General features: G+C 34.8%; 1 protein-coding gene across 2 annotated transcripts in view; it reads right to left on the reverse strand.

Annotated features, from left to right (window-relative positions):
• The window catches only part of GPC5 (glypican 5), a 584277-nt gene that overhangs the window by 121291 nt on the left and 436134 nt on the right, over positions 1 to 26852 (reverse strand). The window contains exon 8 of one of the 2 annotated variants that reach the window (XM_086880903.1): positions 25772 to 25928. The exons of the other annotated variant lie outside the window; for it this stretch is intronic. Coding sequence (XP_086737029.1) covers positions 25819 to 25928 — 110 coding nt within the window. The 3' untranslated portion in view covers positions 25772 to 25818. Of the gene's footprint in view, positions 1 to 25771; positions 25929 to 26852 lie in introns of those variants that run through there. 2 annotated transcript variants of the gene reach the window in all.

Raw genomic sequence — 26852 nt, forward strand, 5'->3', positions numbered from 1 at the left:
TGTTAATATATTAAAATGAAAAACATTAGAGTACTGTGTGACTCGACAGCTTTAATTTTATTCTATGTGCAAAGGCAGCCAAAGTCTCATTTGAAAATTTACATATATGGCCAGGAGGTTGTAACCAAAACATTTCTCTTGGATAACTTACGTATGTGAAGGAAGATCAAAGGAGATGTATAGCTCATTTTCTGAACTGGTGCTTGCTGTGGTGTGTTTGGCATCTCCTATAAAATTCTAATTGTAAATCAAATTAATCCAATACTGAGTTCAGTTGCCTAACAATAGGTTTTGAGTGTAATTTTAGAGATTTTAGGGTGTCCACATGACTTCCAGCTGTGTCTCTGGAAGAATATGAAAGAAAGTTCATAGTCACTACAGGGGGAAATTGAAATGGAAACTGGCTATTTTCAAGCCTTTTTATCCCTATTTAATGTTTATGAAAAAGAAACCAAATACCAGGAGCTTCTTAGATATACACAGACATCTCTCACATTGCATGAAGTATATTCTCTTTCTACATGCTTTATTTTGATTTACTTAAATTTCTGGAATTGTCATGTCCAAACTCATGACCATGTCTAGTAACTAGTTGCAACAGCTGAATTAGCCAAAAATGTAAATATGGTCTTGTTTCCCTTGAGGTAAAACAGAGTATATTATAAGATCTACTTATTCCCATCTGATTTTTATGAAAAAATTAAATTAATTTTGTCAATATCATAATTTTTTTTACATTTATAATTTACATACATCTTGAGGACACTTCACAGAGGTTGAAAATTATATGCAAATACTATTCCTTACATTCAATGAAGAAAGTCAGACAATTCTAGAGACTCAGAATAGAACACTATTGTAAAAGTTATTAACTCTTTCTTCATTAATCAAAAGGGGAGCCTGAAGGATCAGCTGAGATTAGCCCCAGCCCCTTTAGTCATGCCGATAGTCATATATAAAAGAGGAAGGAGGAACATTGAGCAGGGACTCTGCCAAAGTTCCTGGCTTAGTCCTGGTCCTTCTGGTCATGCTTCTGGGCAATGTTCAGGCAGAGTTCAAGGGAACCTATTTGGCAAAAATTACCATCTATGGTCAGTTTTGATCAAAACCGGTATCCTGTCACCATTGCCAGTCTTCCAACACTATTATAGCAGTCTTCAGCTGTTCCAATGTCTCATGCCATGTTCAGAACATCCTTCACATGTCTACTCTGCCCTCAGTTTCATGTTGTGAAAAATCTCATTGTGGTGAGCTACAAGAGAGTATTCACATTACTTTACTAAAAAACAGTGCACAAAGAAGTTAATCGTAATTTTTGGCATCAGAGGCAGTTCAGGGCTAGATGCTATGAATGGAGAACACAACAAAGACATTTTTCCTCTGTCTTCAAGGCCATAAAAAAGCTCATGTGCTTTATCCATCAGCAGTATGCTCAAATGCTGTTAATCCCCTCCTTTAGCTTCCAGGCTACTCTAATCTTGATAAAGCAGACCATTTATATCATGCTTGTTTTCTTTGTTTATAATGCAAATTAAAACACTTGTGCTGCACTGATTTCAAACCTTGTGAAGGTGTTTGTAGGGCAATGTCCGAAAATTCTGCTATCAGTTCTTCCCAAAAAGTTCATTTGAAGCTACCTTCTCCAGAAGGTTTGGTTTGATCCCTGAGCGATTTCACTGAAGAATGTGTATATTCATAATATCTCAGGTTTTTATTTGGAGAATAAATGTATACAGGTAGCTATTAAAAATTAGTAAATGAAATATTGTATCTTATCATCAAAACTATTTTTAAAACATAAAAGGCATGCACTTCTTCCCCTTTTGATGTCATAATATCTCTTTTCCTATTAGCATATTTATTTCTTTAAAACACAGAACTTTTCCTGAAGTTTCATACATTTACTGCCAAAATATATCTGTGAGGGGACAACATTTTCAACCTTCCTTATTGTTCTTTTTATCAAAGAATAAACATACTACACTGAAAGAGACGAGACATACATTGTGTCCTGAAATTCTTCCCACACCTACTTTATTCCTTATTTCCCTCTGAAATCTTCTCTTCAGAGCATGAGCATATCAATATCAGTAATCCCGTTAAACTGAATACAGTTCATGCATGACAATCTCTTCATTGTCTCTCTTCCACTTGGGATTTCTTAGTGAGGATTATTCTGAAATTCAATTTCAGTTTGTAATTTAAAATAACATCCCTACTTTAATACTCTTCTAATATTAAACATTACTTTTGTCTTTGATATTTTTCCCCCCCCAAAAAAAGTTTGAATAAACAAAAAATAGAGATTTTGGCTTGTTTGTTTTTTTCTTTTTACGTGAAAAGGATGGAGTTTGCTAAATTTTAAAGAAAGAATTTTAAGTGCTTTATTCACACACAGTCAGGTTTGACTAGCAAAACTTTATTTGAAACAAGGTCTTAATAGAATGAAATTATTATTATTATTATTGGAGATGCAAATGAAGATGGGATGAAGAGGTATGCCAAGCACTTTATTTTGTTGATTAAAAATCAGAGAACTACATATTTCTCCTTCGGAATTTTTGTTCACTTTGAAGCATTGGAGTTGTTGCTATGTTCTTTTATTGTCACAATGTTGCAGTTTTACAAAACTTTACCGAGTGAGATCCAACTGCTTATTTGTTTTGCAAGACTTTCTGATAAGAGAATGGTTCTGCAGGGTAAGTAACAGCAGGAACTGTATTTTTACTATTTGTGAAGTACCACTTCCTTGCCAGAACAGATTGAACTTCAAAGCCCTGACTAAAAACACCATACACAGTTTATTTGTTTGGAAGATATGAAAAAATAAAAAGTCAGAGCTAGGGTTGCTACAGTGGTATTTCAAATAAATGATAGTGACAGCCAAATATTTGTCAAAGGCTGAATATGCTTTTTATCAGCCAAACAATTTCTCTGTTCCTGAAGTTAGTAATTGATCGCTAACTTAACTGCTTTATTGATGCTCAAACTATCACATTGTATCCAGAGCCCAAAAAAATAACTCATATTTATGGAACTGTTCCATCTCTTATTTTTTTTTTTTAATACTCAGTGTTTTTAATGGTTGCTTAATCATAAATTCTAGTCAGACTATTTTAATTGGTTTTTGACCTACATTCTATTATGGGCCTGATTAACAATTCCCTAATCAAAGCTGCAAAACATTCTTCTTTGTGTTCAATAATTTAGATATCCATGTGGGAGTTCTATAGTTGCTCTTAGTCTCACTGTGAATTTAGTTCATTCTGTGCATGTAGTCTTGAGATCCACTTGAGCAAAAATAATTTCAAACTCAAAAAAACCCCTAATACATTCAAGAATTCAATGAGTCTCTAAACTGTACTTTTTCATTGTTAAAGACACCTACAAATTTAATCACAGTGGATTTTGCTAATTGGCAAAATGGCATATTTGTTCTACCAGAAGCTCCCAGGACCAAGTCTTAAGATGATTACTTCTAACCATGTGGCCAGAGTGCTTTTGGAGCTATCAAGATGTTAACAGGCAGGTTTGGAGCTAGATGTAGAAATACTTCCTGGCCACAAAATACTGCAGCATTGTGATTAAAGTTTTTTAAGGACAAAGGTCTGCCCCAAAATCATTGGTCTGTAAATTACATCATTCCTGAAGCCTCCAGAAAACAAGAGCATCTTGTGGGCATCTTCAACACCAGTCTTCTCCCAGAGGAACAAACACTCTCTCAGAAAGGTATAGCTTAAAGTACAGGTGAGGACAAAAAAGGAAGTGTGGAAAGCAGCTCATTGGTCTTAACAGGTGTCAGTGACTTCTGCCCTATTGTGTACTTCTTGGTCATCCTAGTCCTCCTAAATCAGGGACCATACCGTGGCAAGATTCCTCTGCTTACCCTCCAGCCTTTTTCCTTTGTCTCTAATCCACACAGATAATTGCTGGCTGGTTTCAGAAGTGTTTTATGTTTAGGGAACTATTTCAAAACACATCTCAGTTGAGTTGCAGCTTATTCCCTGTTCAAATTAAACACAGACAAGAATTATATATCTGATCACCATTCTCTTGACAATTCATTCAAACAGTTGGACAAAGACTTTCACAACTTAATGGGAAAAAAAGCCCAACCCAAAACCCATAGTGGTGGCCCAGACTATCCCTAAGTATATTGAAAAAGAGAGTTTGACCAAACGTTTTCTCAAAAGGTGCGCAAGGTTAAACCCAATGTATTTCAACTAATTTGCTGGTGAGCTTAGTCAGCAGCCTGGTGAATTAAAGTAATACTAAAACCTTAGAATTATCTAAATGAACTAAGACTAAAGATGAGGGAACAAGCTGTCTTGTTGATAAACCTGTGACATATTCTTCACAGACAGGGAATTTTATGTATCAGAGTAGATTTTTTAAGGAATAGAAAATCTACCTTACATGTATATAGTCTGATGCATGATACTTTGCCAGGCAGTTTTTCCTCAGGGAACTGTATTGAAATCCATTATAAATATTCAGTGTCTGACATGTCTGCAGATAAATTAATACAATCCAGTAGGTAATACCTTTTTTGCAAGAATCAGACAAACTATTTTCATCACCAAGAAGACACAGAAGTGTTTTTAAAATATATACCTCCTGAATGGCGCGTGAGCAGCAGCACAATGGGATTGAATTTCTTTTAAACAGATGATAGAGAAGAACATGAAAGTTGGAGAGATTTTGTGTCTTAAATTGTTTTATAGTCTTAATTTTCTGCAAAGTTTTAAAGTGTAATGAACAAAAAAAGTACACATTATGTACTTTTGTACTCAGACATACCCATCTACTATTATGAAAATGCATTTGGTCCTTAATTTTATTTCTCTACACTATGAGAGCTATGAGAGAAATAAAATCTATCATATTTTTAACAAAACTAAAATTCACATCTTACATGGCTCCAGGGGTTCTAAGTTATTTATAGAATCAACAGGGATAGAAAATAAATAGAATGTGAAATTTAGGGTCAATCCTAAACTCAGCAGAAGGATTACACTAATAAAATTTAGACCCTATCAGGTAGGCATTATCAACACAAAGTTTAACAGGAAGTTGTTTGGATGTTTATACTAAACTGCATGCAAATGTTAGAAACTGTTAGAGAAGACAAGTGAAAAACCCAGCATGACATGAACTTTTATTTCAAGGTTATAAAATCTACCTGTTTATGTACCATATTCACAGTGTCTACAATAAATTAGATGCCATACAATTTAAACTAGAGCACACATTATGATTTCTGAAGCTAATGAAGGATCTGGGGAAGAAACTTCAGAAAGCACACACAAAAATTGCCAAGAAATCACTGGGCGTCTTAAACTACAGATGGAAGTGAACTGTAATTGCTTAAAATCTTTATCTAAATGTTTAGCTAAGATAAATGATACAGACTACATGCTCAAAGGACAATGTCAAAAGACATTCCTGCCTGTTGGGTTTAAAGGGAGTTTTAGATTCCAACAGAGCAGGGCATGATCACTTTGGAATAGCAACAGTAATGATACATTCTATGAAATTGCATACTGAGAAAACACTTATTCCAGTATGTGTCAAATTCCAGCTTTGCACATGAATGTTATTGAGTTCTTCACAGTGTAACCTTGCATGGGAGAATGTTTCAAAATTTTTAGACCCTAGAAACATAAAAAAGGAACAAAAAAATATTTACCAACAAGAAAAATAAGCATCTGAATTACACCATGGAATGTGACATTATGGAGTTAAATTCTGACTATTTTGGGAAAAAAACCCCTGACTCCCAAGATCAAAACATCAGAAAAAGACACTTATTTTCTCATGCTTGTGCTGAAATAATCATTCTCCCATTTTCCTTATGTATTATTTTATGAGGAACTAAATGATAAAATATTCTGAGTTTTAAAAGATTTGTTGCTCTTTGAATGAATACAGGGAATACATATCTTCATCTGTATTACAATATATTCTTTATTCTTCCTGAGTATTCTAAATTTCCAGCAAATATTGTAAAACATGATGGTAAATTTTTACAGATGCAATCTGTTTTCATCTATTTCTGATTCTGTTTGGAAGTATCCTACTGATTTTTATAGATGGACAGAAGACAGAAGAAAAAAAGATAAGGTAGGTATAATATAGCACAGATCATCCTATCTTGAGGCATGATTGCCACTTGTGGCATTACCTTTGTGAGGACAGAGGGTATCAGTACTGATCAATGTTGAAATTATAGAGATATTTCACTGGGTTCTCCAAAAGCTCAATATCTAACATTATTTCTCTGTTTTACCTGAAAAATGGTGGGCTTTGTGGGTAATGGCATCCTTGATAGTATTTATGTCAGAAATGTTTCAAACACATTTAAAGTTCAGACATGCTTCCAAACCAGAGACATCAGCCCCAGAGCTTCTGAAAAATGATAGCTGAGAATTCACCTCTTGTAACTTAGCCAGTGCTGCCTGATATCCCTGTTTGAAACTGTAAGAGACAGTCTAAACTGCCATGTTACATCTGCTTCCAAGGTGTGGGCCATTTTACAACGGAAGTATGTCAAGATCACAAAATCACAGAATTATTTGGGCTGGAAGGGACCTTAAAGATCATCTAGTTTCAACCCTCCTGTCACAGGCAGGTTAATCTTCCTCTAGCTCAGGTTAATCAAGTGCAACCTGATCCCAAACACTTCCAGTGATGGGGCATTTGCCTGTTCCAGTGTCCCACCATCCTTATCATAAAATAATGCCTTCCTTTTGTCCATTTTAAACATGCCCTCATTCAGGTCAAAATCACTGATTTTGGTCAAAATCAAAATTCTCCTATCACTATGGTCCATGCCAGAGTCCCTCTCCCTCTTGCTCATAGGTGTCCTCAATGTACTGGAAGGCTGTGATCAGGTCTCCTCAGCACTGTCTCTCCACTAGGCTGAACGAACATAAATCCTGCAGTCTGTCTTCATAGACCAGGTGCTCCAACCCCTGATCACTTCTCCTATCTTCCTCTAGACCCAGCTGAGCAGGTCCTTGTGTTTCTTATCCTGAGGGGCCTAGAGCTGGATGCAGTACTTCAGGTGGATCATCAGAAGAGCAGCATAGGAGAAGAGAATCCCCTCCTTTGACCTGATGGCTGCTTTTCTTTTGATGTGGCCCAGGATACGATTTGCCTTTTGGGCTGTGAGCACACCTTTCTGGCTCATACTCAGTTTTCAATGCATCAATACCCTCAAGTCCTTCTCTTCAGGGTTGCTGGCAATTCCAGCATCACTCAGCTTTTATTCATGTTTGTGACTCTCTAAGCTGGGAGCAGGACCTTGCACTTGGCCTTATTGAACCCCATGAGGTTTAAAGAGGCCCACCTCTCAAGTCTGGTCACATCAAGTATGTTCAGGTCCTCCTCAATGGCATTTATTTTATGTATGTCTACTATTGTGATAAAACTTTTACCTTTATTATTTTATTTTATAGGCTAAGAATATTCATTACTTTTCCCTTCCACTTATCTTCAGGCATTCAGAACCTGTTTGGTAGATTCACTCTTTAAAAAAGTAATGTTGAAGTCTATTCTAATTGGGAGAAATATAGGTTTATGCATTCAGGAAATAAGAGTTGATTTAGTATTTCTATTAAAACATAGGTGACTGTTCTCTGAAAATCAGTCTGTGAATAGAAATAACATTGAAATGTATTAAAACTAGTGTTTGGGGAAGAAAAAATGCTTTGTTATTGTTTTGTTTTTAGAATCAGTAATTGGACTTTCACAAAAACTGAAGGAATAAAATATTTACTGCTCAGTCCAGCTATCTCACTTTTGCCCTGGTATTGCAATTCCCATTGATTTAGCAAGAAAAGCTGTCAAATTTTATATAAGTATAGAAATGAAGAACAAAATTCTTCTAGCTTTCAGGAAGATTAAATCATAACTCTGCTTGGACTGGTTTTTAGTTCCACCTATTTCACGCTAATGGCTATGATTACTGAACTCCCAATAGTCCAGATGGGATACCTCATACCACTGGGATGAAATCAAACATTAAGTCTATTTACAGAATTTTTTTCTGCTTGGGATTGATAGGCACTCCATTTTTCACAATTCACACACAGACCATACTGGGTTTTTTTTTTCCCAAGCTTCAAATATTTTTCCATAAAATTTGCATCTCTTGAACTCTAAAAAGAAGACACCAGCATAATGTGTTTAAATGAGATTAAAAAAAAGAGATACCATTCAAATTTTAAACTAATCATCTAAAGGTGTGTTTATATTTGATGAAAATGCTATTGGGTTTATAAAATGGCACAAGGAGAACATTTCCCACTGAAGTGTCACAGTTTATATAATAAAGCAGTATCAGAGAGTGCAAATGGGAAAAAATTGTGAGACATTTACCATATCAAATTAATGTTTTATTTTTTCTATTGCAAACTCAACAGTTGTGCAAAAACCATATGAAAAGAATTTGAGTTCCCTGCACAACTAAATTAAATTCCTTGTGATTAAAAGAGAATGTATTAGATAACTGCTATTCAGAATTAGCAAATTACTAATACTATCTCTGTGAGCAATTTTATATTCCAAATCTAATATGTATGAGTTTATATCACTGCACTCTTCTTAATTTTGACAATTACTCAAGTCACTGAGAAAAATATGCTGTCTTATACCATTTCATAAAATGTTATACTTTTTTAATGTTAGTATACACCAACTTTTTGACACAAAGGTATGAGTCCTCCATGCTAGATGTGCTATGCAGGTAAGTGGAAAAATGTCCAAAGCAATGTCTTGCATAATAAAAGTCTAGTAAGAAGTACATTTCAAGTGTTTTTGAACTAGTGAAGAAGCATGGGTTGTAAAGCTTAATTTTTTAAACATTAAAAGATGTTCAATTTAAACTTTTATTGAAATTTGATCATAAAGTATTTTAACAGCTGTACTGTTATATAACTGGGAACATGTCTCACTGCAATATGCAGTGGTATCTTCAGTAATACTTTCCAAAATAGAAAGACTTCTGAATGTCAGAAGAATGTCAAAAATCCAGTGATTTTTTAATGGACAAATACATTTTACAGCAAATCTTTCCATTTATTGAGAGAACTGTCTATGTGTTGTGGGCAGAAGACAGAGTGAGAATAAACTCATGGAAAGACATAAACATATTTGCTTCAGAAAAAGTAAAGGTCTTAAAATTTTTTCATATAGAAACGATCTCTCTCTTCCCACCAAGGTAGGTTTCATGAATTTAGTTTAGTTAGCCTAACTAGTAGCATAAAGCAGTGAACCAACTCTTTTATGTAGTAGAAGTAAGCAAAATATAACAATCCATCTGTTCCAAACAGCAGAGTATTTGCCTTGTGAGTTCAACTAGATAGACAGCCAAACTATAAAAGCAACCATCATGTTGCTGGAGTGTCCAGATGTTTTCTAGAGTGTCCAGAACAAGTAGACAACAGTGACAGCAAACTGGGAAAAGAATGCAATTTAATCAGACTACTCATCAATGAGATATTTTTTACCCAACCCTACAAATAAGGACACTGGAGAATACTCATAGAAGCCAGAGGAAGAGATTCCAGCTGGGACACAGAAAAAGGAGATCCTGTGACACTCTGATGGGAATGCATGACCCTGAAGCACAATTTGGGAGGATGACTGCAGCACCTCGGACCTTGTGGCCCAGCCCCAGAAATGCACATCCCATGGCTTTAAAGTATTGCTGCACTAGCCTGCCTGACTTCACAGCTGCATTGTCCCTCCTATGGAACATGGGCATTGCTTAATTAATGAAGTTGCTTATCTATGATTAAATGATTTTGGTATCCACAGCGCTTTAGTATTCACATTGTGATTTGGTCTTTAACCACAAAAATCAGGTTTCTGTTGCTTTTGGTTGTTTTTTTTTTTCACACTAATGAGAAAATTGGATGGGAGCTTTAATAAGTGATGGCTCAAGATTTCCTGCTTATGAATTTTATGCATTATGAAACATATACTTTAAGTTCAAGAGAGCTGCTGCTCTTAAGACTTTCTTAGAGGTTGAAGAAGTAAGACTGAATAGGATCACATTATGCAGAGACACTCACTAGAGCACTCTGAATGGTTACAGCTTCTGCACATCTTCTATGCTACAATAGACAGTACATAACCTTAACCTTGGAGAAAGCCTCTTAGCAGCCTTCTTAGGACTAGGTACTTCTCTATTACCCAGCACTTCTCTTAGTTTTTTTGCAGGCTTCAAATATTATAATAATATTTCTGTGCACTCTCCAAGTGTTGTGTTGTTCTGGGAGAGGCGTGATGAAGCTAGTTAGGTTTTACTGTGTGAAACAAGGCATGAAGGAAAAACTGGAGATATGGCATGAGGACATACTATGTATTTTGCAGGCCTAGTGGTATTTTTTTAAAGCCAGAGGACATCAGTCAGTGCTGTCTCAATCCTTCTTACTGTAAGAGATTCTCAGGAACAAAATATCCTAAAAGTGTTTTGGTGCTTTGAATCGGTCAGAAAATTAGCAGTTCTATGCCAAAGATTTTTCTAGGAACCTAGTTATGCAACACATCCAATTTTGCCAGAACAGTCTAGAATTGAGCAGTCATAATGACAGTTTATGCTAATCATAAATCCTAGAGATTGTGTCTCTGCAGGCATAGCACATAATTTTACTCTGCTAAAAAGCATGGCCAATCTTGTTCCCACAGAACCATATCCTAAACACATCTAATACCATTAAAATCTGGTATGCATGGTGTGCTCAGACTATATCTTACAGCAGTTCTGCATGACTACAGGGTTAACATGTTAAATAATTCTCTTTCGTTTTGAGAGCAGTGTTAGGCATTCAAGGCCACAACTAAACTTTCACCATCCACAGTTTTGTAGTGTATAGATTATAACTCCCTTCTTCAGATAAAAGAGATAAGCCATATCCTACCTCATTGACAAATACTTGTTTCCTTTTACAACAGGCTAATTATTTTTAAAGTCCTCTAAAAGTCCAGGCAAACAGATCCATAAAAAAAAACCCAAAAAACAAAAAAAAAAAACAACCAACCAACGAAAAACAAAACAACAAAACAAAACCTGAACCAGAAATCTTCCCCTTATATTAGCAGTTTGCTCATACTGAAAAATAAATGCCATTTATTTCAGTGAATTGAGGGGTCACAAACACCCAGGTATATTGGGAATGTAAATGTTAAGGTAACAACAATTTCTCCAACAGATGTGACATTTTAAAATATTATTTAAATCATATAAATATCCACAGGAAAGTAATTTGATATGCCAGAATGATCCCTACTGCATTTAGCAGCACACCGAAGGAGCCAAAGTTAGGAGTCAAAGTGATTATAGAACTAGCTATAATCAAATTTCTATAAGAAACTTTTATTAAATAGATTGTATATAAAGAGGAAATGATGAGTTTGGAATTATATTCCATAGATATATATATTGCATCGATTCATGACCACATCATTGTTAAGCAGAAAATAAAACACTCACATTTACCTTAGTTGTAACTTCACTGACATATGTAGTGTTATGTCTAGGAATTTCAATTAATTGCTACAAAATATCAAGGCTGAAACACAATTATTTAGGATGCTCTAAATTTTTCTACTTAAACCATCAAACAAGATAAGAAAATAAATCACATTTATGAAAATACATAAGACACAGAAGATTTCTATTCTATGGTCTTATCTACATTTAATTGCAAAATTATCCTAAAAATTATGTCTTGATTATTTAAAGCTGAAAATTAAAACTGTATGTATCTGTGAAACACCTGTTTCTCTTTCTTAATTTCTTAAACAAGCTACAAAACTTGTGTAAAATAGAAAACTTCAGCATGAAAAACTGCCTTCTCTAAGAATAGAGTTAAAGATCTTTTAACCAGTATATTTTGACCTGATTAAACAGGTTGAAAAAACATTTAAATTTACCTATTTAAATTTATTATTTAAATAATAATGTATTTATTTCAATTATAGTTTATTTAAATTTGCAATGAATGCACTCACTAGCAGTGAAGATGACTTGATTACTTATTTTTCTATCTCCCTTACACTTTTTCCCATCTATATAGCCAACGAAGAAAGAAATTCTTGTTTACAGAACAGTGACACTGTACAGTGGCCCAATAAAAATGCAAACAAAAGCTTATACCAACTGTGCAAAGACAGCATCCTGACCTTTGAAGCACGTTACCAACTTGTTATCAGACTCAGCTGCGTGAATTTGAGCTTGGTACCAGGTGTCTCTTGTTATGATGTCAAGTTTAAGCATGGGATAATAGCAAGTGCCTTGAAAATGTATTGGAAAACAGAGGACCTAGACCTGCAAACAATCCCCAGATGGTCAATTAATTACTGGTCACTGAAGAAGTACAACACTGATGATGGGGAAAAGGCTCCTTTCAGCATACTGAAGAAAAGAAGCAGTAAGCAAAAAATTATAGCTGAGCAACAGGATAAGGCACCTGCCTGTGAGGGTAACCCCCTCAGTGCACGTTGTAGTCTTGTCAGCAGAGGCTAAAGGCTGAAACTGCCAAGAAGCCCAAACACTGTGTAAAATGACAGGATTTGGAATGGGGGTATGGAGGAAGAAGTATTTATGACAGGAATTGTTTCAGCAGAATTGGTGAGATCATTAGTAGTGAGGGAGTGAAGTAGTGAGGGAGCTGTATTCTTTTGCTGCCTGCTCCAAGAGAAGCAGCTCTCCCTCTGTCTGCCTGTTGCAGAAAGTCTTTTTTCTTTTAACCTGCAGGTGTCCAGGATTGCATATGGAAGGGTGTGCATGTGCATTCATATGTGTGTGTCTTTCCTTGCAATTTCTATGTGTTTTTTCCCTGTAACACTCTAACTTGCTAGTTAAGCCTTATTACACATAAACAGTTCTATTGCTTTCTCAGCTGCCCTTTACCTTACTTGGTGCTCTTCATGTAGCCTCACATAATATTGTTTGACAGTGCCTAGACTATTTTACAACCCAGAATATCTATTTTCTTGAATCCAAGCACTTGTCAAAATATTCTGCATGCTGTGTGCCAGGAACATGTTAGGAATGTATGTATATCCATCAGTCATTTTGGTATTTTCTAGCCAGTGGCCTAGTAATGTGTGTAACTACTATCAACATTCTTGCCCTGATCCATTAATTTGAAAAATAACAACTTGTTCCCTTGCTTACGGAAGTTTGTTCCCTTGTTGGGGATAAGGAAGTTAATGCCTCAGAAAGTTGATGACATCTTGATATTCTTATTTGTCTTAAATCCATTTTCACTGTTTTTAGTAAATCTGACTTAAAGAAATTTGGTAATTATGTGCCTATTTCAGCACTTCATTTTCAAGGGCAAGACAATCTTGCAACTACAAATAAGAAATGCAAAATGAGAGCTAACTGGTAGCCAAAGGGAACTGCTAGGATTTGTCTTTACCTTAAGGAAATGTGATTAAAAATGCAACAGCAGGTTTCATATCACAGGAAATCAAAATAGCATAATAGAAAGAATGAGATTTTTTAGAGATGTAAGGTTTTTAGAGAGTCCTATTGCTAGCTTCTAGCCGATAAATATTTTTGCTTTTGCTATGTTTTTCCTCTTTCGCATTTCAGAGAAGGTGAAATATTTTACTGCGATTGAATAGGGTAAAGAATCCCAATAGTGAAATCTATTACATGGTGACACAGTCTCCAAAGGAAAGTAGTAGAAGCTTTATTGCTCAGTACACTTAAGACTAGATGAGACAGAGCACTGGAAAATATTCTTTAGGGAACAATCTGGTGACTACATGAAATATAAAACCAAATAGCTATTTTCAGCTCTAATTTCTACCATTAACATCCATGTTATAATATGAATTGAAGGTTATTCAAAGATTTATGTGTTACAGAGCTGCTAGATGAGTTAATAATGTAAAAAATCTGCATTTCACAACATTTTGCTCATTATTGTAGATTCCAGGGGTAGTAATTTAACCACACTTAAAAGAAAGCATACAATAACAAGGAGTGAGCTGTAGCCAAAAATAGCCATCTGATTTTAAGTGGTTGTTTTTCACACAGCAACTAGAAAAATCTCACCTCTGATCTGGCTTTTCTTCAAAATGATAGGTGTTGCCTAGGAATAACAATTCAAATAGCATGTCAATGAATAGACCTACTTGTGTCCAATAGGCTGAAATCAGCAGCCAAGACAGATATAAAATGCTTTTTAATAAAACATCTTGATTTATCAAGATAATCCTTTACTGGCATAACTGTAATGCTAGTCTGTATTAACTTCAAGGGTGGTGGTAAAAGGATCTGGAAAGATGTCTCAGAAAAATATATAAATCTTATCCAGAGGAAAAAATGTTGACAATTTACCTTACAATGGGAACTTAAACATTCTTATTGTTGTCCATTTTGCCTTCCTTTTTGTTGTTTTTTTGTTTTGTTTTGTTTTTTTGTGGTGTTTGTTTGTTTGTTCGTTTGTTTTTGTTTTTTGTGATTTCCAGTTGTATTTGAGTCTGGGAATGAAGATACTAGAATGGGTCATCAGTACTTATAAACAGTACTATCTGAATGTAACAAATGGAAATGTGTGGAAGAACAAAGTATTGGAAGATCACTAGCTTTAATATTCTGATACATAGAAACATGTCATACACTACACCAGATGCTCCCTCACTCCCTTGTCCTCAACAAGACAGGGGGAGAAAATAGTCTGTAAGATAAACAAATTAATATCACTTACCAATGAGCAAAACAGGCTTGAGGAAGAGTCCATGAAAATTATCAGACGGTTGAACACTTCTGCTCTGGAGGAAGACTGGGAGAATTGGTGTTGTTTAGGCTGGAGAAGAGAAGGCTCCATGGTGACCTTATAGCAACTTAAAAGGGGATTTATAAGAAGGATAAAGAGAGATTTTATACCAGGGCCTGTAGTGACAGGACAAGGCTCAGAGATTTTAAATGAAAAGAGGGCAAACTTAGATTGGACACAAAGGAGATAGAGTGGTGGAACACTGGAAAAGCTGGGTGCCCTATCAATGGATGTGTTCACAATCACGTTGGATGAGGATTTGACTAACCTGAACTTGTAGAAGTTCTCCCTGCCCATGGCAGATGAGTCAGACTACATGATCTTTAAAGGTCCTTTCCAACGCAAATCATTCTATGATCTAGGCACACTTGCTTTGTGCCAATTCTCTGGAAAAAGATTGAGCACAGCAATTCAAGATGTCATATTACAGTCTCCAACAGGCCTTGAGTTGAGTGGGATTTGCTATATTACCAAAGGTGAATTCTCACCTTATTTTTGAAATTAATGAAATTTATTAGCAATTAAAATAGATTTCAGTAGTGAGAAGTAAAGGCAAATTTTAAAAATCTTTCCCCCATCTATTTCCCAGATCCAGCTGCACTTGTTCAGTCCCAACTCCTATACCTACCCCTGTTTCATGTGGCACAGGGAGATAGGAAATGGGGCACTGTGATCAGTCAGCAGCACATCTCTGCACATCCTTCTTCCTCACACCTTTCCCCTGCTTGTAAGGGGTATTTCCAGGGGCTTCAGAAAATGTCCATATGTTCTGGCATATGCTTGCCCATTAGTCACTCTGTGGACATCTGCTTCAGCACAGCTCTTCATGGGTTGAAGTAGGACAGCCTGCATCATTGTGCTCTCCCCCGCTGTCTGTGGGGGAATCTCTTTGGTGCCTGGAGCACTCCTCCTCAGCTCCTTCTCCGACCTTGACATTTTCACTGTTTCTCTGTTTTTTGACCCCCATCACACTGCTCTTTGTCTCACATTTTTTCCCTTTCTTGAATGAGTTTCCAGAGGCACCACACACTTGGCTGATGGGCTCAACTCTGTCCTGCAGTGGGTGTTCTGTGGAGCCAGCTGGAAACAACTGTGTCTGGTACAGGATAGCCCCTGGCCTCACAGAGATAACTCTGTAGCCCACCTACTGCTAAAACCTTGCCACCCACACCCAATACAAAGCTATACAACATAGTACCCAGTACAAACTTCTGACCAAACATCTGTTTTAAAGCCCTCTTTAAACCAGTTTTATTGTCTTTAGAGTACTCTCTACAGGTCAGAGAAGTCACCTTGTGAAGTCCATTGCTTTAAAAGGATACCAGGGTGTTTCAAGGCCTATTGACTTCTCAGAGCTGTTTCCCAGAATACACAATCCTGACCCTGCCTTACATATGGACAGGTGGAGGTGCAAGGAAAGCAAACACTGACATTTGGGGTGTTGCCAGCACTATTTGTTTAAACACTGGAAATGCACATGTATGTGCCTTTTCCTGAAAATGAAGGACTGGAATGCTGAAAGACACCTATAGATAGAACTTTACTCCATATTTCCCAATAGAATAATGCACCAGGACCTAAAACATTCCTGAACTCTTTGATTCAAATCCTCAACTTGAGATACCAGAGAGTCTCTCTATTCAATACTCCTACAAAATAGGATTTTGTATCCTATTGGTTATTGTTATGAAGGAAAACCAGTATGAATATAATTCGGCCTGAAGCTTGTAATATTCCTCAACATGTGATTGTGAAAAGAAAGTTAATGCAAGTTTTGTCTCTTCCCTGCTTAAATAATTTTTCTCTTTTCATATATTTAAGTTCTCTTGAATTCAGAAAATATGTTACCTCCCAAGATATTTACAAACATAATGTCACCAAAAAAAAAAAAAACAACAAAACTGACTTTTAACTCCCAAGGACAATGTAGGAAAAGAAGTAAAATTCATCATACAAAAATTCAAAAATTCATAAGTTTATATCTGCATACATTACAGACGTCTTCCATAAAGGGAAGACAAACCCAGAAAATTTGTGTGTGTTTTTGTTTTATTTTTGTTGTTGTTACTTTAAGAAAGACATTCATCTAAATTTATGCTGGAAGGAATATTTATTAGGAATCTGGATAAAAACTCATTATTACTCTTAACATTATTCCTCCAGAAACACTTTTTTTATAAATTCATATTACTAAATGATAACTCATAGGACAGGAATAATATATGTTGTCTATTTTGGCACTAAGTATTTGACAGTCCTTGCAATATTTGCAAATATACCTTTAAATCTTTCTAGGAATGATAGAAACTTTATGCTACAAATTCCTCTAATATTAGAAGTATGAATATTATCTAATTAAATATTCTTCTGCCTGTGTTTTATAGCTTGACCTGATTTAGCTTTCCTATTAAAGAGTTCAGATAATACTCGTGAAAGGCATTAGGCATTTCCTTCCTAAACTCATGTATTCAGAGACATTCCAGACAAACCAAAAAAGCCTATTAATAAAAACCATTCAAACATGAGATCAGTAATTGTTGAAACAGAGCTCTTTTAAATTAAAAACGAATAAAAAAAACAACAAACAAACACACAAAAACCCCAAACCAAACCAGAATCAGAAATTAATGAGAAAAACTTCCTACAGGAAGTTTCCTACAAGAAAAAAAAAAAGCAAAAAAGAGAGTTGCACCAGAAAAATATTATGTGGAAATCCCAGACTGGGTATTTCCAAAGTTAATTATTTCTCAGATTCTGGGCTACCTAAAATTATAAGATGAAATGTATATACCATTAAACAGATATTACCATAGGTGCAGGAAAAGTACAACACCAATAATTGCAGGCCATAACTTATATGTATGGAAGAACATAAGACAGAATGTGCACAGGGCTCACCTTGTTCTTTCCTCTTCCAGAAAACTACAGCATGTGCCTTTTACAGCTGGAATATCTATCTGAAATGTGATGTCTGATGGCCACAGACAAACCACTTCTCCATGAACTCATTGAAACAATTTTTGGCATTTTAGAAAGTCTTGTAATAAGTGGAAAAATTATTGAAGTTGTTTATTTTAAACCTGTTACCTGAAAAGTTTTTTAGATCCTTGCACATTCTCATATTGTATGATATAGTCCTTATTCACCTCCACGATTTATAAAACTTGTAAAAGTTTATTACACCACCCAGGGTCATTCAATGGTTTCTAAAGGATATATAGAAGAGAAATACAATATAATAGTTGCAAAAGAGAGGCTTTAAACTCAATCAGATGAAGAAGCTTCGCCCTATGCCTTTTGTAGACTTACTATTTAAAGTTGCAGCAAGCAATTCCTTGCCAGCATTCTTTACCATTTTGTAATTTTGTGATTGTAGAAATGTCCCTTTAAGAAAGAAACCAACCCAACCAATAAACCAACCAAAAAACCCAACCAAGCCAAAACCAAACAGCTATTTAGCATGCAATCTCTACAAGCACTTTTAAATTCTTACTCTTTTTGCTTGGTATCTCTCTGTGAACTTTTGGCTCCTGAGTCCATTTGCCATCTCCTACTCTCTTCAGTGTTAGATAATGCACTTTGTGCTTAGAAATCACTGTATTTTTCTGACTTATTTTTTTTCTAGAATCTTTCCCTCATCCTCCAATATTTTCTCTTCCATTTCTTACCAGCTTGGTAAGGGTATATTGTTATCCACCTGCATTTGTCATCATTGCAGTCACTCTCAAATATTCATCATTACTCCCATGCATCTCAAATACATTCAGAGATCTGTGATTTTCCTCTTGGAACCTTTTCTTGATTTCCCATCAATTTCTTAATTTCCAGTTCCTGGAATTTCCATGTCTTCTGACCTCATCATATCGCATGATACCATCTCTCCTTAGTCAAGTACTTTGTTTATTTTCTTTAAGTGCAGCGTACTAATACACTCAGATATTTTGAAGATATAATTCATATTTTATTCTCAGGCTTCAGCTAGAGAGGGTGTAAATATTATCCTGCAGTTCATCCTTTTAAAAGGATGTCAAGATGTCTAAACAAAAGAAATGAACAAAAGTATCTTATTTTTTATGGCAGGTTTCAGACTCGCCCTTCAATTTCTAAAATAATGAGTCACTTAATTTTATATATTCAATTTGTTATCATTTTATGTTGTGAGATGGAGTCAATGCAACAAAGCAACATATTATTCCCTTGTTACAAAAGTTAATTTAAAGTACTGAAGGAAAGCATTACAGTTGAAAAATCCAATAATAAACACTAAACCAGAAATTTAGGTTTAGTGGTGTGCCATACTTTGCGGCTTGCTTTGGAAGAATGTTCGAGACATGTTAGTAAAACAGCCACAAAAAGCTTCTTAAAGTGCTTTTTCTTTTCAAGCAGGTCTCAATTCTTTGGAAGTGTAGGTACAGCATATTGCAAAGGCACTTTTTCTCTTCTTTACAGCTCTGCACAGAGTGACAGTATTTCATTTGATTGGTTTGGTTTTGTTTCTTGTCCCTAAAGAAAAATAGAATAAAAGAGTTCTTGTTTTGCATATTAATAGTTCTTTGAAACGCTTCCATAACACACAACAGTGCAAAATATTCCTTCCCCATCCTTCCCCTTCTTAGCTATCTACTCAGTCTCGGGTCACCATTTTGCAAACAAGAGTTATTTCAAGTTTAATTCTGTCTTGACTGTTTTCTTCTAGACTGGCAATAAACTTCTCTCCTGGTTGTGAAGAGCATGGGGTGTATTATCATATAATTCAACAACGTGAAAAAAAAAAATTCCTCTGTTTTGCATCTAATAATGGCAAAAAAAATAGTCACTTGTACAATTTACTGAATTAAAGAGCCAATCCTGCCATTTCCATTTTCACTGAAAGGTTCTTAGCAGTGCTGCTTGCACATCTTACAGCAAAGCACTGAACTACATTCTCCTTCTCTAACTCAGCCATGAAGACCACCTTTTTGTCACCACAGGAAAGGAACATGGTGCCTGCTCCTAAGAACTGAGAATCTGAAATAGAACATAGGAAAGAGCAAGGCTTGCACTGCACTGACTTCTTTATTTCCTTTTCTGCGGTTATTCTTCTGAACAATAAAGTATTTGTTCAGTCTGATGAGGACATCAAAGTTTTCTAATGTCCTGAAATAGTCGATGTATCAGGGGATTCTCAGCAACATGGATCCCCTTAATTAATATTGGAATTAATACTGAATTTCTCTGGAAATCTTATTGAAGCATTTAAAACAATTGCAGCAATAAGAAATGAACTCATCATGAGTAATGTTATCACAAGACACACTAAATTAATTAATGACTGTTTGAACACATTTTCTACAGATGTTGGACCCACTGTAGGATATTTCAGCTGAATCAGAAAATTGAAATGTTCATTTAACTTACAGGGGCACCAACCCCCATCTTCAGTTATCACCTATGGAAAAGCATATAAATTAAAACTTGTAAAACCTGTGTGGCAAACTGCATCCATATTTCTCAGTGAGTAAGATAATGAAAGAATAGAGTGCTTTCTGAGACATTGTGAATGGTGGAGAGAAAAAATGAGTTATAAGCATCACCTTGGAATATTCCTCAAATGAGAAGTATTTGAGAAAATAGGAATTTCTAATTAATCTACTTTTACTCTTTATAGGTGTGGCCCTAAGAAGAGTGGCTGGAGCCTTGTGGGTAAAGAATGCCATGCTTTTCATTTGTGTTTTGAAGTTGGAGATATTTAAACTACTTTTGGTCTGTAGAGAAAAAGTTTGTGTAGGTCATTAATGTGTAGGTGAAACACAGTAGAAGACAACAGTAATTACAGAGTCCAGAATAAAATATCCTTCATGCACCACCACAAGAAGGGAAGATAAAATGTTAAGTAATCTAAGAAGATATTTGTTGTAACTCACCAACAAGCACAAGTATTTTTGACAATTCAGATCTTGTCTGCAATTGTCCGTATATAAAATTCTTTAATTACTGAAGGCAGGCATGCTATCCTATATCAACTTTCCATATGGAATTTTTGCCAGACATTTATTGCTCTCTATCCCCACCCCATATTAATAAGAAAGTATTTAGCAGAGAAGTTGTCTATGGTGGAAGAGGATAATTGTTCAAGAGATTGTAGGCAAAAACATGATCTTTAGAACCTTCCATCAGCCAGGGACTAAATTACAGTCAAGCTGTGTATTGTAATGTGTGTATTGTACAACATTTATGGTAGGGATAGAAAAGAATGTGTGGGTGTTTAACATGTCTCCCTCAAGAAGACTGGTGTGAACAAGGAATAAGAAGCATTTTAAATAGCCTTGAAAACAAGCAAAAATCTCATTAGATGCCTCAGAGGAACAGTTTCTAACACTGTTTAGCATAGAGATTGTATGTTTTAATTGATCAGTAAAGTAAAGAGTGAAGAAAATAAAAGCCTAAAGACTGGAAATTAGATCTTAAAAAAAAATAAAAAAATCAATCAGTAGCCAGATAACACAAGCCTGTTATGAAATTTTAGACAAAATAGTCCTTAACTATTTAATGTTATGGGCTAATACGCAATGTTTAATGTAATGGGCTAATTGAAGCCCACTGTAGCATCATGTGCTAAGTATATAGTAAGCCTATGTTACATTAAAAAAATAAGAATTTTCTTATGTACTAGATGTAAATTACTTGCCTAAACACAAATGACTCATTAGTATAATTTATTATAAGAAGAATACATTAATTTAAAAAATAATATTTCTACTGTTTTAAGGTCTCACAGTGACTTGATGAATATTGTCAAGAAAGCTGCATTCAATGTACAAACTGAATGTTTTTACCACCAAAATTGAAAAGACCTTTTAAGCAAATTTACATTTTCCTATTTATTTTTTACTACTACAATTACCACTAAAATATGAGTCAGATAAGAGAGATTAAGCATATAAAGGAACCTCTTTCTGAATAGGAGTATCACAAAAAGTATTACAAAACTATTATGAAAATTTCAAACCTATACCAAGTTGATTAAATATCCACCACACACTATCAATTTATCAAGCTGTTTCAAGGCCCAATAATTCCAAGCATATCATAGCACTTTTTGTCATGGGAACTGCTACTTATCTTTCAGTTTGACATAATTTAATAAAATTATATTTTCTTCTAAATTGTCTGAAACAGATAACTAAATACAAATAAGCCATTGCCAATTAAATAGGTAATGCTAGACCAAAACACCAGGTATTTCTTGATAATGAGGACACCCAAGAATTCTCCAGGTCATTTGTGGCACAAAGTAATTTTCTTATTGAACAAGCAGGGAGTCTGTTTCACTCAAATTGATTGACACTGCTCACAGGGAAGATATTGACTTTTATTAGCCCCTTTTTAGCTTTTTCTTTGACTCTCAATATCTTCAAATAAATTGTTTCAATTGACACACAGACACAAAGAAATAAAACTCCTCTGTTTTGTGATAGAGCCTGGGCTACAAAGAGCAACATTCACTGCAGTCCTTGTACGAAAACTCCAACAGAGGAATAATTCAAACTGAATTATTCTTTACAAAGTGCCCTGAAAATTAAAATTACAAATGAAAAATATAGAAAGAAACAGAGAGAAAAGATAGAGTGGCCAAATGAAGCCCTTACTGGATATCTATGGAAATTTCAATACAATTTCCACTTTCTTCCTAACACAGAAACAAAACAAATTACTTTTTTCCCCTAAAGCATGCAGTATAGTGGAAGAGTGCATAAGGGCTGAAGAAGTAAAGAAGTGACTTTCAAGTAGCTGCCTTTCCTGATCTGCAGCTGGCTCATGTTTCTGTTGTTTTTATGATGCAGTGTGCATGTGATTGGCAGCAACAGCCATTCTGACCATTTAGAATTACTTTCTTAAAAATTAAAAGTCTACAAAACAAGGTTAAAGTTTAATTATTTTTTTTTTTTGGTGCTAATTAAGGATACCAAGTAGTTTTAGAACAAGTGACAGATGTGTAAGGACCACATTTTTATACTTACAGATAATGAAAGCCATCTTTATTTTAGTAATTTTTTTTCACTGACACTGTTTACCAAGGGCAATGCTACTCAGTACTGCAAAGTGTTAAAAGTTGCTCCAATGAGTCTGTAAATGTGTGCAAATACCTTTTTGTTTCTGAAATATACACAATTATAAAGGATATTTGGAACAACACTTTTTCTTGGTTTGTTTCAAGTACATCGGTTTTCTTCCTATGCACACTAAACCCTATACCCTATGGTTTAATAGCAATGAAACAAAACACAGGTCTGGTTATCTTTTGTTAATTAAAGCAAACCAAAAAGATCAGAATGTGATAGGATTATGCCTAGGGTAGACATGTAAGAGGACCAGTATTTCTTGCTGGATTTTTTCATCAGTTTGAAAGTTTTCCCTGCTGCTATAAGAATCTCTGATAAAATTCAGAGAATATTAATGGAGGCAGAAAAAGTGGCCCAGTGCAGTGAAGAGTCCTGGATGGAAAGCTTACATTCAGCTCTAGCTAACTTTTTTCCTAGCTTCTCCTGCAATAAAAAGGTCCCAAATGAAATCTGAAAAAATGTATTTCAGAACACAGTAATTTGTTAGTCTAAAACTTGGGTAAAATCCCTTCTTTCAACTCTCTTTTTTCTTGGCTGAAGAAATGGAAGACATAACACTGGAAATACATATTTCTGTGACACAAGAAACAATATCTGCTGATATTCTTATGCTGTCCTTTCAACCATCTCCTTTTGAAGAAGAATGACAATTTCTTTTCTAGAGTAGTGACTATTTTCTAATATTTAAATGAAGGTCAATTCCCCAAACATTAATCTTACATAAAATAATTGACATTACATGTGACTCTTCACAGAAATCCTGTCTGAATTTTGCTGTACTAGATTATGGAACTATATGTTCCACAGTCTAACAAGAGACGAAGGCATGTATTAATAAGAGCTCAAGAAATGAAACATTTTGATAAAAGTGTTCTTCCTTCTATCAAAATATTTAATGAAGTTGTCACAAGTCTGTTCTAACTAAGTGTAAAAATGTCATGTGCTGCCTTCTTTCATTTTCTGTATTTTTCCATTGAAATATCTCCCTTAATCATTTCTGAAGATGGTAACTTCAGTTTTTCATTGCTAACTTATGTGAAGAATTTAAAATCATACAACAGGTTTTAAAATGTTTGCCAGAATTTGTCATAAATGACAAATTACCATTAGTTCTACTTTCTAAATATTTTTTTCAGCATTGGGTAGAGCTGGGTTTTCTTTTTTCATTGGATGTTAGTCTCCTGTATAAATTCAGCCTGTCATTTTCAGAGCAACATAAAGCTCCAAATATATTGTTGTATAACTTCTTTTGGAACATCATAAATACCTTGGCACTGTAAAAAGAGTATCTTGGAACTGTAAAAGAGATAAAAGTGCTTATATCAGAGAAAGTGACCAATATAACATAATAATATAAATAAAAATAACACTCAGAGTGATCATAGGAACCAGCAAAATGGCAGCAAAGGAAACTGTGCAGGAAGTACTCTACAATTTCAATTGAGAACGTATGTATAGATAAGTTAGGATTTCTCTAAAAATAAAAAACTTCCCACTAGAGGTTAGTTTTGTTATGTATTTTTGTGAACCCTTGCCTTGTTTCTTCTTTTCTTAGGTTACAGCTGTCCTATTTCTTCTTTCCTTCAACTCCTACTCTAAAATGTTGAAGGTCAGGGTTGAGTTCACCTACCATATTTGTGTAATTTTTCCTTTGTTCTGACTCTTCCTATGAGTTTTAAATCCAATTCAAGACAAAACTCAGTTTCACCAATAATTTACCCCAGTGTTGATAATCATAAATGTATATTTGTGAGTTGACAGACCAAGACCAGCTACAAAAAAGAGGAGATAAAATTAAAAACAATGAAATGCAAATATTTTGTGTTCTTGTACTGCAAAGAACAATTTTGAATCAGGTTCTAGCCTATGAAATATCTGATTCAACAGACTTTTTTTGTTATTGTTTTTTGGTTGTTTTGTTGGGGGTTTTTTTTTGTCCTCTTCATTATCCCATTTTTTTTTTTTTTTTTTAAAAAATATTACAATGAAAAGGAAGTCACAGCCATAATTTTAAAACTAAAACTGTTCCTTGGTAGCAGCCACAAAACTACAACAGAAGAAAGATTTTTTCCATTCAAACTTTTCTTCTTTTACAGTATTAATTTAAGACCATTCTTATTTAAGACTTACTAAACCCCCAAACAATGAGTTTCAAAATAAGGTAATATTATCAGAAAAATATGCTTAGTTTTACACATTATAAATCTGTGTCTGTTCAAGAGATAATAGAGTTTCTTGTGGATGTATAGAGCAGTTGACACAACTGACCTCTTCCAGAGCTGTCACAGCTTGCAATGTAAATATGCATGAGATTCACATTTTTAAGCTGATAAAAGGCAAATTCAACATATTTGAAAAGTAAGGCTCAAAGGTAAGTGCTGAATCAATGAAAAGGCAAAGATCATCACAAAGCACAATGAGAACAGAAGAGGCCTAGAATTTGTTCAAGGACAAACTTTTAGGTAAAATGAAGGACATTTTAGTGGCTGTGGCTAATTATTAAAAGCCATAAAGAGCACATGTTGCCTTCTAATTTTATAGGTTAACAAAATATTCTTTCAGTTGCTCAAAGTCATATTAGCAGAGAGTCTGAAAACATGAACAATAAGTTATCCCACCACTGACAGCCTGACAAGAAAAGTACTGTAATCACAGGAGTAAACAATATTAACCTAATTATTGCTGGTTCCTGCTGAATTTTATGCATTTTGACATTGCCTTTTCTAAGTGCCATCTGAATAGATCTAATCAGTGGCATAGCAGATGGAAGGGGTAGTACAAATGTGAGATTTTTATTAGTGTGTTTTTTTTCTAATACAGGAGCTTCAATAAGAGAAGTAAAACTTCAGGAATGTTGTTATGAACATTAGCAGCATCAGCAAACAAAGAAGAGTCACAGTCTTAGAAACATACTAGAAAGATAGACAGATGAAGACTAAGAACAGCAAGAGACTTACATAAACACAACAGCCCAAGCAAAAAGTGGAAATAATTTTCTGTGTCTGTCTTTCTTTTCCTTTATCTGTGAAACAAAACAGAGAAGAGGTAATGGAAGAAATGGAAACTACAAAACATGATCAGTTGGTAGAGAAAAGACAAAAAATAACAAAGAATGAAGAAAAGGATTTAGTGACAGAAGGGAAACCATTAAGATGTAAAGAAGTGTAATAGCCATAGTTTCTGATTTTTGCAGTGGAAAAATCAATGGTACAAAATTAATCATCATAAAAACAAAAATATACAACATTACAATAAAGAGCCATGATGTTGGATTAAAGCAAAAATCATTCTTTGGTCAGTTTCAGGTGTGTAGATTAAAAAATATATGATACAGTATAAAATTGAACTGTCCTTAGCTGAAGAACAAGTATTCAGTAAGGGTTTCATGCAACAAACTATATACATGATATGATTGCTGTGTAAGGTGCTGCTGCTTTGTGACCCCAAACAATGGAAGAAAACGAGCAGGAAAAGGGGTCAATGCAAATCTTTTCCTCTAGCTTTCCTTCCGTCTATACCTCAATTCTAAATCACAAAGGACAACAAGAAACTGGCTATGGGAGAATGATCAGAAATTATGTACAAATTTTGAGCTAGCAAGGGTGGCCAAGATAAGAAAAGTAACCAATGGACATGGGATACATTAGTGCATTGTACCCAGGAGCCCTTGGCCCATTTTTTTTTATGAACCAGTTCTTCAGTCCACTTGCTTAATGAAATATAAACTTTCCTACATTACTTTTGTTGTACATGATTACATAATTTTGCTGAATCCGTGAATACAGGGATGATGTTCCCTGAATTTCTGCCATAGTGAATAAAAATCAAAGCTGGATTTGGCAGAACCCACAAAATTAAAATTGTATTTATCCATATGTTTTATAATGATTTCCCATGTGAAAAATCCATAATTCTTTTTTCACTCAATTTTCATTTAGCAATTTAA

Source organism: Cyanistes caeruleus, chromosome 3 (genome assembly GCF_971803275.1).
Source record: "Cyanistes caeruleus chromosome 3, bCyaCae1.hap1.1, whole genome shotgun sequence".
Taxonomy (NCBI): domain Eukaryota; kingdom Metazoa; phylum Chordata; class Aves; order Passeriformes; family Paridae; genus Cyanistes; species Cyanistes caeruleus.